Source organism: Leuresthes tenuis, unplaced genomic scaffold, assembly GCF_036924035.1.
Source record: "Leuresthes tenuis unplaced genomic scaffold, fLeuTen1.0.hap1 SCAF_16, whole genome shotgun sequence".
In the NCBI taxonomy this organism is placed as follows: Eukaryota; Metazoa; Chordata; class Actinopteri; order Atheriniformes; family Atherinopsidae; genus Leuresthes; species Leuresthes tenuis.
Window position 1 is genome coordinate 12,066,286 of NW_027325370.1, and position 14,116 is coordinate 12,080,401.

Sequence of the window (14,116 nt, forward strand, 5' to 3'; positions counted from 1 at the left end):
TGTGAAGAAAGCATCCCTTTATTTGTGTGAAGTAATCCCAACCAAAGTCAGAGTCAAAAGAGTTAAAAACAGTCAGTGCTCGAACAGACCAAACCAAAGTTTCTCCACACCTTGCAGGCTCTAATGGGGTGGATTAACACGGTCACACTGGGTGCAGACGCTGAGCCTGACAAGTGAGAAGGGTTCCACAGAAATGATATAGAAAGACTGGACTCCAAACCACATTCACTGCTTGTACTGAAACACCACAGCAGCACCAGAGCTTTCTCTGAGAGGTAGGAAGGAAATAGATGGTGCAGGTGTGGATAACTGTGTGGGTGAAGGGGTGAAGGTGTGTTTACTGGGTTCAAAAACTGAAGGGGCAAAAATCTGGGGTGGGAGTGTCAGACCACATTGATCACAGTTAGAGGAAATTTTTTTTATTTTATTATTTTTTTTCAAACAAATGCTTTTGATTGTTCTATGAGGAGGAGAGCATGTGGGCCAAAAATGTCACCCCTTCCTGTGTTGGTTTATTTGTTTGTTAGCCATCTCTATGGTGATCCCAGGTTAACCACAGAGTCATTTACCATTTTCCTCCTCCTGCTGGCACTCCTGCAGCCTTCCTACTTGGCATTGGTGGAGCTGCTGAGCACTTTACGCACCAACTGAGCGATGGCGTCACGATCAATGCCAAAGATTCGGAGCAGCTCGTGGGGCTTACCACTGCGGGGCACCTGGGAAACTGCCAGGCGGTGGACGGTGAAGCCGGTCTCATTCACCACCGCTGAGCACACTGCCTCACCGAGACCACCTGCGGATTACAGCGCAGACAAAACTATTGATTAGAAGGTTTGCTCACCTGAATTATGCATGCACAAATTGTTTTCACTGTTTTTTGTTAATTAATCTTCAATGTGCATCTTAAATTGCCCCCTTCTGTCATGCGCAGTCTCTTTACACCTCCACTGTCGATGGCGCACTGCAGAGATTTGATGTGGACTGACAGCACTGATGCCGCACTCCTGTGACTTTTCCACTCCTCTTTTGTCACACTTTTTACGCCCTTGAAAGAACATGAACACCCAAACAGGTTTTGCTCTTTGTGACCCTCCCTCCTGGTCATACCAAAAACGCATGCAACAGTCAAGGAGTGGGTTTCGGAAGCATGTTTTTGTGATGCTGGTACCGTATGTAGGTCAGCACGCGCCTCAAGGCCAGAGCTGAAATTAAGAAACACTGACAGGCTCCTCCTCTTGATTCCAATCTTTCCATCTCAAAATATATGCTTCTTCCCTATCATACATCTCATTTCATTCCTTACACAGCAACGAATGTCACTTCTCTGCACTTATCTACACTTTCACGTTTGTCCTCCTCCTCTTCTTCTCTCAGTTCTGAGCTTCTCTGTATGCACACAGACCTTTGTCCTCTGCGGTTCAGGGAGCACCAAAACATGCAAAACAAAACTGACTCTCCTGTTTTGATCTGGACATGATAGCATAATTGCTAAATAAAAATCAGTAAATTTATCCACTCAACACCAGTCACTCTTTCTTTACTTTATTTGGACCTGTCAAAAAGCAACACATATGTATAGTCTTAAACTTTACTGAACATAGATGTAAGTAAGTGATGGATCATGAAGCAATGTGAACTTATATTGAACTATATTGATTAAACTGTTAATTTGCCTTTAAAGATATTTCATTTCTAGCCCTTTATGACAGGAGCAAATCCAGATACACCAAAGCATTAATGTAACACAAGCTTGGATTCAAGTTTGAAATGCACATTCTTTGATCATATTTAGGATATTAGAAAAGAAGAACAGAACAATTTTGCCATATCTTGTTTGGTTCACAAAAAGATTTCATGATTTCTCTCTGAAGGGTTATTTGTCTTGTTTTGTGTGTGCTGACTCCTCACCTTCATAGTAGTGGTCCTCCACTGTGATGATGCGTCCTCTGGTGGCCTTGGCGTTGTCAATAATGGTCTTGGAGTCCAGGGGTTTGATGGTAAATGGGTCAATTACACGGATGTTAATTCTCTCTAAAAGAAGAGAGGAGAGGGCAGACCACATTTTTTTGTCAAACAACAAAATATAAAAGCTAGCCATGAATAAAAGTGTGTTATACAGCGGTTGATGCTGGCTTTGGTTAGTCTCTGTCGGTCTTGCTCTTAATCTTCTTACCTTTCTTTAGCAGTTCAGCAGCAGCCAAAGCCTCATGGAGGGTTACTCCAGCTCCAACCACAGTCACATGGTCATCATTGGTTTTATACACAACCTAAGAGTAACAAGAAAGGAATATATGAATCTGTATGTGGCATTGGTCAGATTAGTCATTTACGATAAAACTGTGAGAACAGATTTTATTTGGATCATGCAGGGATACTGGACTATGGTAAGAAAACACAGCTACAAACCTTAGCCTGTCCGACATGAAAGTCTTCATTGCAGTTGTAGATCATGTTGTTCTCTGGGCGGCTTGTTCGTATGAAACACAAACCCTGCAACAGATCAGAAACAGGTAACGTTTCTCCAGTTTTTTTAACACAAACTGTGAAAGACTGAACAAAGTCTAATAAGACAAATATTCCCATATAATCATGAGGACTTAACAACTTTTTTCCCACTACTTATTAGAAGTTATGATGAGTACCTTAGTATTGGCTGCCAGCTCCACAGCCTTTTCAGTCGAGACACCGTCACTTGGGTAGAAGACAGTTGCCGTGGGAATGGCTCTGAACATGGCCAAGTCCTCCAGGCCCATCTGAGATGGTCCATCCTCACCTAAATAACCATCAGCAACAAGTCAGGCAAAGTAAAACTCACAGGTTTGCTGTAGGCTGGAGATTAAACTCTGGTAGACTGGCATGCATTCGGTCTGCAAGGGTGGGCATGCAGTGTACCTGATGAGGCGGAGGATAAGGTGAAAGGGAAGGAGGAAGAGGAGGTGAGAGAAAATCAGGCCGCTCTGTCATTACCTCCATGACACAGAGACAGAGAGAGGGAGGGAGGACAGGAGAAGTGCTGATACCGGAAGAGGAATACGGACAACACTAACACAGAGGTTGAGAAGGGGGGGAAAAGTTTAGCATTCAGGGGAAGAAATACTATGGAGCTACTTATCCAGCAGAATCAACCACAGAATTAGGACAAACTGAATTTTAGAAAATGTTTTGCAAGAGGAAAGACATGCAAGAATCTCCACCTATGAGTCAACAATAAATGAGCCCATCACAGTTTCACAAACCAATTTGCCCTTTTTTGCCTTAATTTGTAACTAATAATATATTTTTCTCCTTCACTCCCTCATGTTGTCAATATGCTAAAACAAATAATCACTTTTTCACTAACGTTTATAACAAGATGTAGAAAGCAGTGAAAGTAAGTGTAACTGAAGAACGGTTAAACTGACAGGTAGGAGTTCAATAAGATGGTTACTGACCAATGGAGACACCACAGTGGGAGCCACAGAGATTGATGTTGCTCTCAGAGATGGCGGCCATGCGGATCTGGTCATAGGCTCGGGTGAAAAATGTGGCAAAGGTGCTGGCAAACACCACATTACGGTCTCTGACAGCACAACCAATCGCCACGCTCACCTGCAAGAAAGAAAGAGAGGAGGTGTGCGGGGAATGAGGTGAAGAGGAACAACCCAGCAATCGTGCACCACGGGCAGCACACTGTGGGCCCTGCTACCAGCATGAAATGCTGTGGGGCATCAGTGGGACAGCCCAGCCCAAACCAAGCAGAGTGGGCTTCAGGTGGTACCCACTGTGGGCCCTCTAGACTCTACTGTATGAACATTTAATGTACTGTACCAGTAATATTTGTAGTTTTAGCAACACTTAACCTCCACATATTCTCTCCATAGTATATCTTCTCATTGACATTATCCCAGTCATCTAACTGCAGTGTGGATCTTTCTTACCATGTTCTGCTCTGCAATGTAGCACTCCACGTAGCGGTTGGGATGTTCATTTTTAAAAAGTTCAGAGAAGGTGGAGTTCTTGGTGTCCCCATCCAGAACGACCACATGCTCGTTGTAACGGCCCAGTTTGGCCAGAGCCATACCGTACGCCTTCCTCGTAGCAATCTGGTTATAGAGAGACAAACCGGTTGATTAATAGTCATATATAAAGACAACTTATTGCTGTATTGTAGATGTTCCAAATCTGTTTAGAAAGATGACACATATTTAACCAGGTGTCAGATTCAACTGTCCACCATCGAAGATCCTACCTTGTCTCCAGGTTTGTAGTTGGGTGCGCTTGGCATGCGGATGTTACGGAGGCTGACAGGTGATGAGTCCTCATTGGGTGGAGCAGGATAGAGACGCTTGTTGCAGCTGACGATGCGGCTCTGCAGCTCTTTAATCACGCTCTCGGCCATGTCTTTGGGCAGAGGCTTGCCATGCCAGCCCATCTTATCCTCAGCCACTGAAAGACACACATGAACACACATCTTGGTGCCACTGCACAAGACTATCATTTTTTCGCTATTCATGCGATCCAAGCTGCTGCATGTATCATGGGTGTGAGGAATGTCTACATTTCCCATTAGTTTGATCATTTGTAACTAGGGAAGTTGTTGTAAAGTTAAAAAATAAAGCGCAGTCCTGAAGAATGAGAGGACGGCACACAGCTGTGATAAAAAAAAAAAGAAGGATTACATAGATGCACTGTACAACCAAAATTCCTCTATAAAGTTATCTCCACCACATGTATGCAAATGCACATGAAGACAAGCCCGTCTTACTGTCACACTCATAACAATCTTCCACTTCAGTAGGTCCCAACAGACGGTTTCAAAGGTCAGAGGTGAGAATCAAAGGGCTGCGGGTTTACAACAACATTCAGAATTTCTAACACAGTCATGTGTTAACAAAGACACACAGCTCTTACATACATAAGCTCTTATAACAACTGTCTTCATGCATCTTTCTCTCTCTCTCACACACACACACGTGGTCACACACACGTAGCTGTATGCCTAATACAACACAAGCACAATGGGCTGCTGCTGGGAGTGTATCCTACACATTCTGACGGATTACTGAGCTGCAGCAGCTAAACAACTAAAGCGCTGCCTGGATTATAGTGAGTTAGGGGCCCCAAGCACTGACAGTGGGTCCTTGAAGTGGCTGAGAAAACGTCTGTTTCCATCTTTTCACCCATTCCCCTTTTAGAAAACAAGATTTGAATCAAATTGTGAAATATTGTGATTTTGATCCTTTAACAGCTCACATAAAGTTAAAGCTCAAAGTTAAAGCTCTGATCCAGACTGGTATTCTACTCATGACTGCAGTTATGTTTCATCTTAAACACTCAGTGACTGTTTTTTATACCTGGGATGCCCTTGCCCTTAATGGTCTTGGCGATGATGGCGAGGGGCTGGTGTCGGGGTTGACTCAGGACCTTACAAAGCTCCTCCACGCTGTGGCCATCCACAATGATGGAATGCCAACTAGGACAACGGAGAAGATTAACTTTAAATGTGGTCATAATTATTTCTGTATTACAGAAAAAAAAAAAAAGCATGATAAAAAGGCAACAAATCCTGCTATTTTAGTGTCAGGATAAATCGTTGCATTTTTTGTTTATTGTAGATTAGGTATTCTTTAATCAATTGCTCAAGCAATAGTCTAACAATTAAAGGACATATGGTCACTTCACAGTGAAAAACAAAAATGTCAGCACAAACACCTCACCCACTAACTCCCACTGCTCACCCAAAAGCCTCACAGCGTCGCTGGTACTTCTCCACATGATGCTGCAGTGGAGCCGGGTCGCTCTGACCCAGCCGGTTGATGTCTAAGATGGCTACCAGGTTGTCTAGCTGGTAGTAGGAGGCGAAGGCCATGGCCTCCCACACTGATCCCTCCGATAGCTCTCCATCGCCCAGTAGGCAGAACACCCGATAGCTACGGACAGAGAGATGTGCTGTTTAGTCATTTTGGAGCTTACATGACAGATATATTGCCATGAACAGGGGCAGTTTCCAAATCAGCTCCATTTTTACTGAACATATCTTCCCACCCTCTGATTTCTGACCTTCACACCTAAAAATACCAACAGGCACGGAAAACAACCCCCATCTCAGCTCCACCCCCCTGCCACTCTCTGATCATCCTCAGTAGTTGCTCCTGTGGCGTAATGATTCTCGACAGCTTTCCAGTCCGATAGACACGTTCTCATTGGAACTGGAGGATAGGCCGAAACACGGCACATTAAACCACGCATTCCAACCGCGAGTGTGAAGAAAAAACACGAGGCACAGACAGAAAAGAGAGGAGGAAGAGAATAAAGAGATGAAAAGAATTCCACAGATATGGAAATGGAGGGATGAGGTGGAAAAGAGGGAAAGATTTGAGACCAGAGGGAAAACCAGTTGCCTGAGCTAAAAGGTCAGTTTCTGAAATGTCATTTTCTATGTTTCACCACTCGTCATGTTACAACGTACTGTACACAGAAGAATAAACTCAATGTGGAACATTAGTATTATCAACACACAGTAGCACCAAGAAGGAATCTGATCATTCCCAGATTCATTTAGTATCTGCGAGGTGAGATTATCAGATCCACACAAGGTGATACCTCTCCTTTGAAAGTGCACAAACCCAGTGAGCTGGCACACATTCGCACACAATAGTACTGGTACTTATCTTCAGAATTATCCACTACAAAGTGTTCAAAGATGGGAAGGAGATTTGTGTGTGTTTGATCCAATAATCTCACATTTTCATGTTTACAGCTGTATGGTGTTTAGGCTGCACAAGCATAAAAAACCCAGCTATACTTATACTTGCTAATAAAAGTATTGGAAAGATTCATCCATTAATCATATTTTAATACAGCACCATGTCATAGCTGAGGGGTCTTTCTGGTTCATTAGTTGTAGTGTAGAAGTAATCCTACAGAGCTTGCAGCAAAATAGAGCAGTTTAGGTTGTGTGAGTAGGTGTGTGTTCCTAAATGTGGCTGATAAAGCTGCTATTCTGCAGTTTTTGCTTCAGATTATGTTATGAAACCAGTTTTGTAGCTCTCTGTGCATGGAGTTGCAGTCAAATAGCTTGATATGCCGCGCTATGCTTGAAGATCGACACACAGTCACTCCTCATATATATGCCTATGTGCTTATTATATCATCTAATATGCATACATAAATGTAACAGAAAGAGAGCAAAGGATTGGAGATAAGATGAGGAAAGTGGGTGAAGCAGAAAGACGATGAGGCAACTGTGTTTTTGCATGTGTGATTATTAGAGCGGAAACAATTGCGTGCACACAGAATGCAGAGACAGAGCAATTTCAAGGACAGCCGACTCGAGCTGTATGGCATTCCCTCAGCCTCTGTTTAACAGTCTGTTGTGAGCAATAAACTGAAAATGCCTTTGGACACTCTTCTTCAATTCTGTCTACAATAAAATGTATCAAACTTTGTTCTTGAAAACCAGAATTCAGCATGTTCTGTGGATCATATCCTCTTACTATGAAAATGTGAATGGAATGTGTTGTGACCTATTACAGCCACAAAGCCGTATCCATCCATTGTCAGAGTGAAATCAACGCGGTTCTTTCTAGATCGCACCAGAACAAAGGAGACACACGTGGAGCAATTCCAAACAGCTACTATTCAGCTGCAAAACTGCCCTGCAGGCTTGTTAGGATATTGTGATGAAACTATGAACAAATATCAGAAATGAGAAGCAAAAAATAAGACCTATGTGCATACTTTCACTTCTTACTGCATATTTATGCAGTTTGCTTCCGATTGACTATCCAACCGCAGTGAGAGTAGCCAATTTACTCTGTACCACTGATATATTTCACCACTTGATCTCCTCCTTTTGATCTCAGATTACAGATGTGATGCTGTCATTTAGGATCTAAAGTAAACCAGACTGTAGCTCTGAGTGGCCACCAAAATGTCACTGCAGACCAGGCTTGTCTGGGAGGGTTTGATCTAAAGCTCCTGGCTTAAATGTCACATCTCCACAGTTCACTGCAGCGGACACTATGTCATGCATAATTTCATACGGCCTGCTTTAATGTGTGCAAATTTATGCTGGCCTGTTGTGCTCCTGAATATCTTTGCATGTTGTCAGTTCTCTGCATGTGGTTGTTGTTTTTTTTCCCTCTGTTTGTGCATCAGAGTGGGATTTTGTGTATGTTACCTGGCCTTATCAAAGTATTTTCCAGTGTAGGCCATTCCACAGCCGGCTCCCAGCCCCTGACCCAGAGATCCAGTGGCCACATCCACAAACTGCTGCTTCTGTTTATCATGCACACAAATACGCATACACAAAACACGGATGTTAATCCCCAGACTGTGAGAGCTCAGGTTCTGCAGGAAATACAGTGGATGGATTGTTTGCAATTTCATAAAAAAAAAAACAAGAAACAAGCAACAATGATACAGTCTGGACTGAAGCTGCAGTCTGAGTCTTGTAGTGTGCGAGTATCAGGCTTCATATGAACAGTGTTGTTAATGTCTGCAGCAGAGGACAGACATTGTTTGTCATACAGCTACACCCTTGTCTCCATGTCCCAGTCTGCAAACAGTTTGTCTGTTATCTGTGGAAGTTCTCATTTCTCCATAGGATATAAAGAAATTAAAGCAAACAAACTTTAGATTACATGTGAGGTCGTACAAAGTTTTAGCTTAAAGACATCAAACTATTCAGTATCTTGAGAAAAGAAGAAGATTTTCTATGATTTTCACTCTTTGAACTCATGTTGCTTCTTTGTGTATGTTTATGGTGCAGTATAAGACATCCTCAAACTCTATCAGAGAAAGGAGGTGAAAAGAGAGATTTAGATCCGGAGACAAATATATCTTGGGTGATGTTGCATGATTGATTCAAACATTTTCAAATGTTGACAATATTTGCAGAAATCCATGTGAAGCTGCAGGACAGAAGCAGGGTCAAAAATACATTCAGGCAAAAAATATCACTTATACGATCTTGAAGGTGGGGACAGATCAAGAAGACTGCTTTATTTTTGGTCTGTGCAAATACAAACCTAAACTAGAGAGACCCTTTCCATCAAAGTCAAAAATGGCCGAAACAAAACACAGAAAGACATTACAAGTGTTTAAAAGCATGTATAACTCATGCACTTTGGTTCAATGGAACATATTAGCTTTCAGAGCCACAGCTTCGTGCAGGTCTGAACGTTGCCTCACCGGCACAGGGTGTCCTTCCAGGATGGAGTCAACCTTGCGGAGGTTGAGAAGCTCATTTTCCTTCAGGTAGCCAGTCTCTGCCCACACGGCATACAGCACAGGAGCCGCATGACCCTGAGGATGCAGAGGTTTAAAGGTTACGATTCAAATATGCTTGTTAAAGTGTGCTGTCTGCGTTATTACAACACACAGTACAAAACACATAGTACGCACCTGTGCTTAAAAAAAAAGCTTTACAATCTTTACGATAGAATAACACCTGACACAAATATGGAAATTTGCGAGTGTTACCTTGGAAAGGATGAATCGGTCATTGTTGGGGTTCCGCGGATCTTCAGGTCGGTACTTCATGGAGTGAAAGAAGAGCACAGACATGATCTCTGCCACGCTGCAACATGATGTGGGATGACTAAGAAAAAAGGATGAGAGAGAAAATCAGTGAGCGGTGCAATTTAAATGCTAATGACTGTCCATAGTCTTCAGGGATCAAATTGCAGATAAAGTCTATTGACATGTTCAGTAAATGCTGTAAGTGTGCAGAAATGGATGCAAAGGTAGAAATAAGTCAGGTTAAGGAGAAGTAGAGACAATAAGAAGCAATCAATAATTGCTGTTGACAGTTTGATCCAGAGGGTTAATCAATTTCGAAACACCTGCAGTTAAATTTACAAGAACATATGACAAAGTAATCAGGGTCAGACAATTAGCTAGTGCAAATATTACAAATATCACTCTGTAAGACATATCAAGAAGTGCAGACGCATTTTGAGGTTTTCTGCCTCTTTCAGTCCTTCATGCATGGACACACACACACACACACACACACATTGTGTTGTTCCCAAACTGTTCAAGTCATTATAATTCAGCACAAAATGAGTTGAGACCAGTTTCTTTTTTCTTTTTTCTTTTAGATCCTTGCTTGTTATTGTGTCTTTATTTTCAAGACATGCCAATAATACCTGACTCAGGCCTCCAGGAAGGCACTTCATTTACTACCCTGAAAGGAAAAACGTAATCAAATGACAAAAAAAACACAAAACGAAACAAGAGTAGAAGATGATGAGAGACCTAAAATAAGATAAAATCTCTGTGAAAGGGTGAAAGGTGAGTGACTGTAAGGAGGATGACCTTCTCTCTGCAGCATGCAGGTATATTGTTCCATAGGTTTGTGCTTGCAGGCCCAAACTCGAATTTGATTAAATGTGACAGTTTCTATTACCTGTAAGCAGCTACACTTGAAACAGATTTTTTGTTAAGGTAATTCATAAATGGGAACTCTGCCTCACCAAAAAAAAAAAAAAAGGTATTTTAAAGTTTGATCTCTCGTTATTGTTTTTCTTGTGTTACACACCACAGCAACTTATTGGGGATTTATTCTGAAATGTCGCACCGGACGCGCTTCTCCTTTTTAATTTTAAGTACCTCACGGTAGCTTTACCTTCTGCCCCGGGACGTGCAGGCGCAGGCGCGCCAGCTGACCGTACGCGAGTTCACCAGTTACTGGATTCACTTGGCTGCAGCCGCCCAACACACCACCCCACGAGCTGCAATTATCCGATATGTGCTCCTCTGTTACACAGTATGTGAGGGGTTAAGGAGAGCGGAGCACCGGTGCTCCTGCAGCAAATCATGACCGACTCTCCAAATCAACACGGTGTAATAAATGTTTTATGTGCCTGTTTGAGAGGAGGGTTGTGCAAACACGACGGATAATTAATTACGTTTCATCAATCACTCAATAACTTTACATGATCGTAAGATGAACGGACAGAGCCCTTTACAACTAATCTTCCGGCTCAAATGCGTAAACTGCGCACAACTACTGGCACAGTGTGACGTTTACGCACAGAAGAAACAGATCGTTTAAATCTAGGGAACAGCCCTGGTTGTACAAGACTCTGATTTTAATAATCTGAAAAATTACAGTAAGTTAATACCTACAGTATTACACCTGTGGTCTTCTTGCATACTGTTTGTTGCGAAAATGCCATTAGGGAATGAGTCCGCTGCTTTCATTACGCATTTCAGCACACTTTTATACATTTTCTTTTAAAAAGACAAACGTACACAAGACATATGGTAATCGTTCTCTGCAAAGTAACAATGTTTCCACGCGTAATATGAGTCTCCAGCTCGGTAAAATCTCCGCTCCCTCATCTTACCCGCTGCCCGCTGCAGTCGTCGCTTTGATGGAGTTGATCCGGAGGCGGGCGGCGATGTTCCTGAGCGCCTGCACCGTCTGCTGGTCCGGTTTATGGTAGTCCTCCATCTGACTGATGCACAGAAGAAAAGCACACGCGCAGACACACAAGCCGGTTTAATGGAGGTAAGAGTTAACAGTCCCCGGTTTGCTGTTCCGAGAAAAGGCGAAGGGTGCGCAGAGGACGATGGCAGGGGTTAAAAGAAGCAGCGCTGTTCAACATACACACACAGAGAGGAGGGAGGGGGCGTGTTTGCAAGCAAAGCCTATGAATATGGCTAATCTAGGGCTGAACCTAGTTAGACCAAACTGCCGCATGAACACAGCCAATAGGGTTTGGACTGAGACCAAGGCCACGTGCACACGCTCTCACGCATTCTGGCACACTTTGGTCAAGGGCGCTCTGAGTAGCTTCAAATAGCGTGTAAAACAAACACATGCCAACATCATTTTGAATCAAAGCGTGTGGCTGCAAGACTCAGTTACAATTACAGAAATAAGAGTCGATTAATCGTTTCTGCATTTTGTTCCATCTTTATATTGGATGTAGGTGTGCTTAAATTCTTACAGAAGCCAGTTTTCATTGCCTTACGTAGCTCTATAAGCTACAAATACTTTTTCAGTAACTTATAAATAGGTTATCATGTTGTCTTATTTCAAACTAAAGGATTTTTTTTTTAAAATCACGCTGGAGCATGTGGATGGATGTGAAAGTCAGATATACATTTTCAGTCATTTCACATCAACACCTCTACTTTTAATGCGCTTTACATTTAACAATAGCGTTTATTAAGGAGATGCAGAAGGCACAGGAATTTAGGCTTACAGCCAACATACTGTAGTAACCAGCTATCAGTGACTAAAAGTATAGTCTATCAAGAGTGGATTTGGTGGGTGTTCAAATTGGCTTTCTTTTTTTTTTTTGTTAAAGAAGAAAATGTGAATTAGCCTGAAGAGTAAAGATTACAAAACCATGTAACTATACAACTGAGTGCAGTAAAAACACGTGTCTTTAAACTGTTAAGAACACCTAACATTAAGGCTGCAGCATTTCCATGCAGAGTGGAGGCAGAGCTCAAAGGCAAAAAGAAAGATCACAGATGACAGTAATCTGACTTTAATGGCATCTCCCACGGAGGCTGATGTGCTTAGCGGCGTTACAAACCAACCAGCTACACCTGTATTGTGCACTTAAATACCTTCCATGCAACAACTGTCAAAACCAGCGATAAATAGGAATGTTATTGTACTCTTGCGGTTAATTAACCCAGACATAGATGAGGTTCAATCTGGCTGAGTGACTTTCCTTCTTGTGATCTCCTAATGTTAGTTTCCACAGTTGGCCTGCTGGGAACCCAGGGGTGGTAATCCAACAAGAAGATCACAGCGCCTGTCCATATTGGCTCATCAGTATTTACCTTCTGAGAGAGAGGGAGAGAGACACATTTAGTTACTTTTACCTCAGATAAATTCCCTGGTCAAGTTCTTGAGTCCCAAGGCTTGGCACTTGGACTCCTTCGCTTTGAAATATACACCACCTCTTTGGGCTTATCAGCTTGTGTGGCTTCTACTATCAGTATTTCCCAGATGATACCCAACTGTACTGTAATTCTCACCAGATTAACTCAAAGTGTCAGTTCAAAACTCAATTTATTTCTCCAGCGGAGAAATCCACGCGGGTGATTGAATGCAACATTTATTTAAACCCCAAGACTGCTCTTTTGCTCATCTCAGCCAGTCAGTGCATTCAACATTAAATTAGTCTTTTCTTCAGGCTCCTGTGTCATGATTCATGACCAGTTGCCCCTCTGACCACACTGCACCTGTCTCTTGATCATGTTATTTTGAACCATCAGTTAAAAATTTAAAAATCAGGCCACATTCTACTCGGTTTGCCTCAAACCTACCTCTCATTTCGAATACTCCATTCCTCTTCCAACAGGTCTCCCCACTCCAACTACAAACGGTCTGAAACACATAGGTGTGTCCAGTGTTTGAGCTGCCAAAAAAGGGCACATGCAACTCACCTTAAATGACTCCACCAAGCTGTTTAAACTCAGTCATACAGAATACAGGCTCCTGCTCGACTGTTGCGTTCCTCACAGGAACGATGACAGGTTCCTGCGCACAAGACAGACTTAAGTCCAGACTGCCTTCACTTGTGGTTCCATGATTGGTGGAATGAGCTATGAAATGCTATCAGAGTAGAAGACTCCATTTCTACCTTCAAAAATCTACTTAAGACTCATTTGCCTATGAGAACCTCTCTTCTTCTAACACCTCTAACACACAACTAAGTAAAAACTGAATTTATTTATTCAGATAATCTGTCCTTGAATTAGATTACTCTCTCATCTCTTTGGATAAAAACGTCTGCTAAGTAATTAAATATAATTTAGCAGATGAAACGACACCTGGCAATGGATGGCCCACATACTGTGACATAGAAGCAGACAGCGACACCTGGTGGTCAAAGTAACAAAATACACCAATGGTCGACATCAAGGGCATTTTTGCACTTAAAACATATAGTTTCAGTAAAGATTGACAAAAAATGAGCGACTTTTAAGATAAAAAGGCAGATAGAAAATAACAACATAACTCTTTCAGCTTTGAAAGCAATTTTCACAGCTGACAAAAATGCAGCAAACACCACAGCTCTACTTTCAAACCTTTAATATCACAAAATATTTATAATAAGCCAAATTATGCACAGTGACACATTTAGAAAATTAATGTAAT

The 14,116-nt window shown here is 42.3% G+C and overlaps 1 protein-coding gene across 2 annotated transcripts; it reads right to left on the minus strand.

Annotated features, from left to right (window-relative positions):
- Positions 1-11,634, minus strand: LOC140271820 (transketolase-like). Of its 2 annotated transcripts, none has more exons than XM_072367124.1 (14): positions 11,337-11,634; positions 9,466-9,583; positions 9,175-9,288; positions 8,162-8,259; positions 5,718-5,909; positions 5,334-5,452; positions 4,229-4,425; positions 3,918-4,082; positions 3,432-3,588; positions 2,643-2,773; positions 2,407-2,490; positions 2,174-2,267; positions 1,909-2,031; positions 1-793 (listed from the first exon to the last, which is right to left on the minus strand). In XM_072367124.1, the coding sequence occupies exons 1-14, from the start codon at positions 11,441-11,443 to the stop codon at positions 606-608; spliced, it is 1,887 nt and encodes a 628-aa protein (XP_072223225.1). In that variant the 5' UTR covers positions 11,444-11,634; the 3' UTR covers positions 1-605. The 2 variants fall into 2 exon arrangements, with proteins under 2 accessions (XP_072223225.1, XP_072223226.1); XM_072367125.1 differs by lacking the exon at positions 11,337-11,634 and adding an exon at positions 10,134-10,181.
- Between the last annotated feature and the right edge of the window lie 2,482 nt (positions 11,635-14,116).

Coding starts and splice junctions, on each gene's coding strand:
- LOC140271820 (XM_072367124.1), bottom strand. CDS start 11,443: ATGGAGGACTACCATAAACCGGACCAGCAGACGGTGCAGGCGCTCAGG. Junction 8,260..9,174: donor TGGAAGGACACCCTGTGCCG/GTGAGGCAACGT, acceptor CATGATAAACAG/AAGCAGCAGTTTGTGGATGT. Junction 3,589..3,917: donor ACATTGCAGAGCAGAACATG/GTAAGAAAGATC, acceptor TCTTTCTTGCAG/GTGAGCGTGGCGATTGGTTG.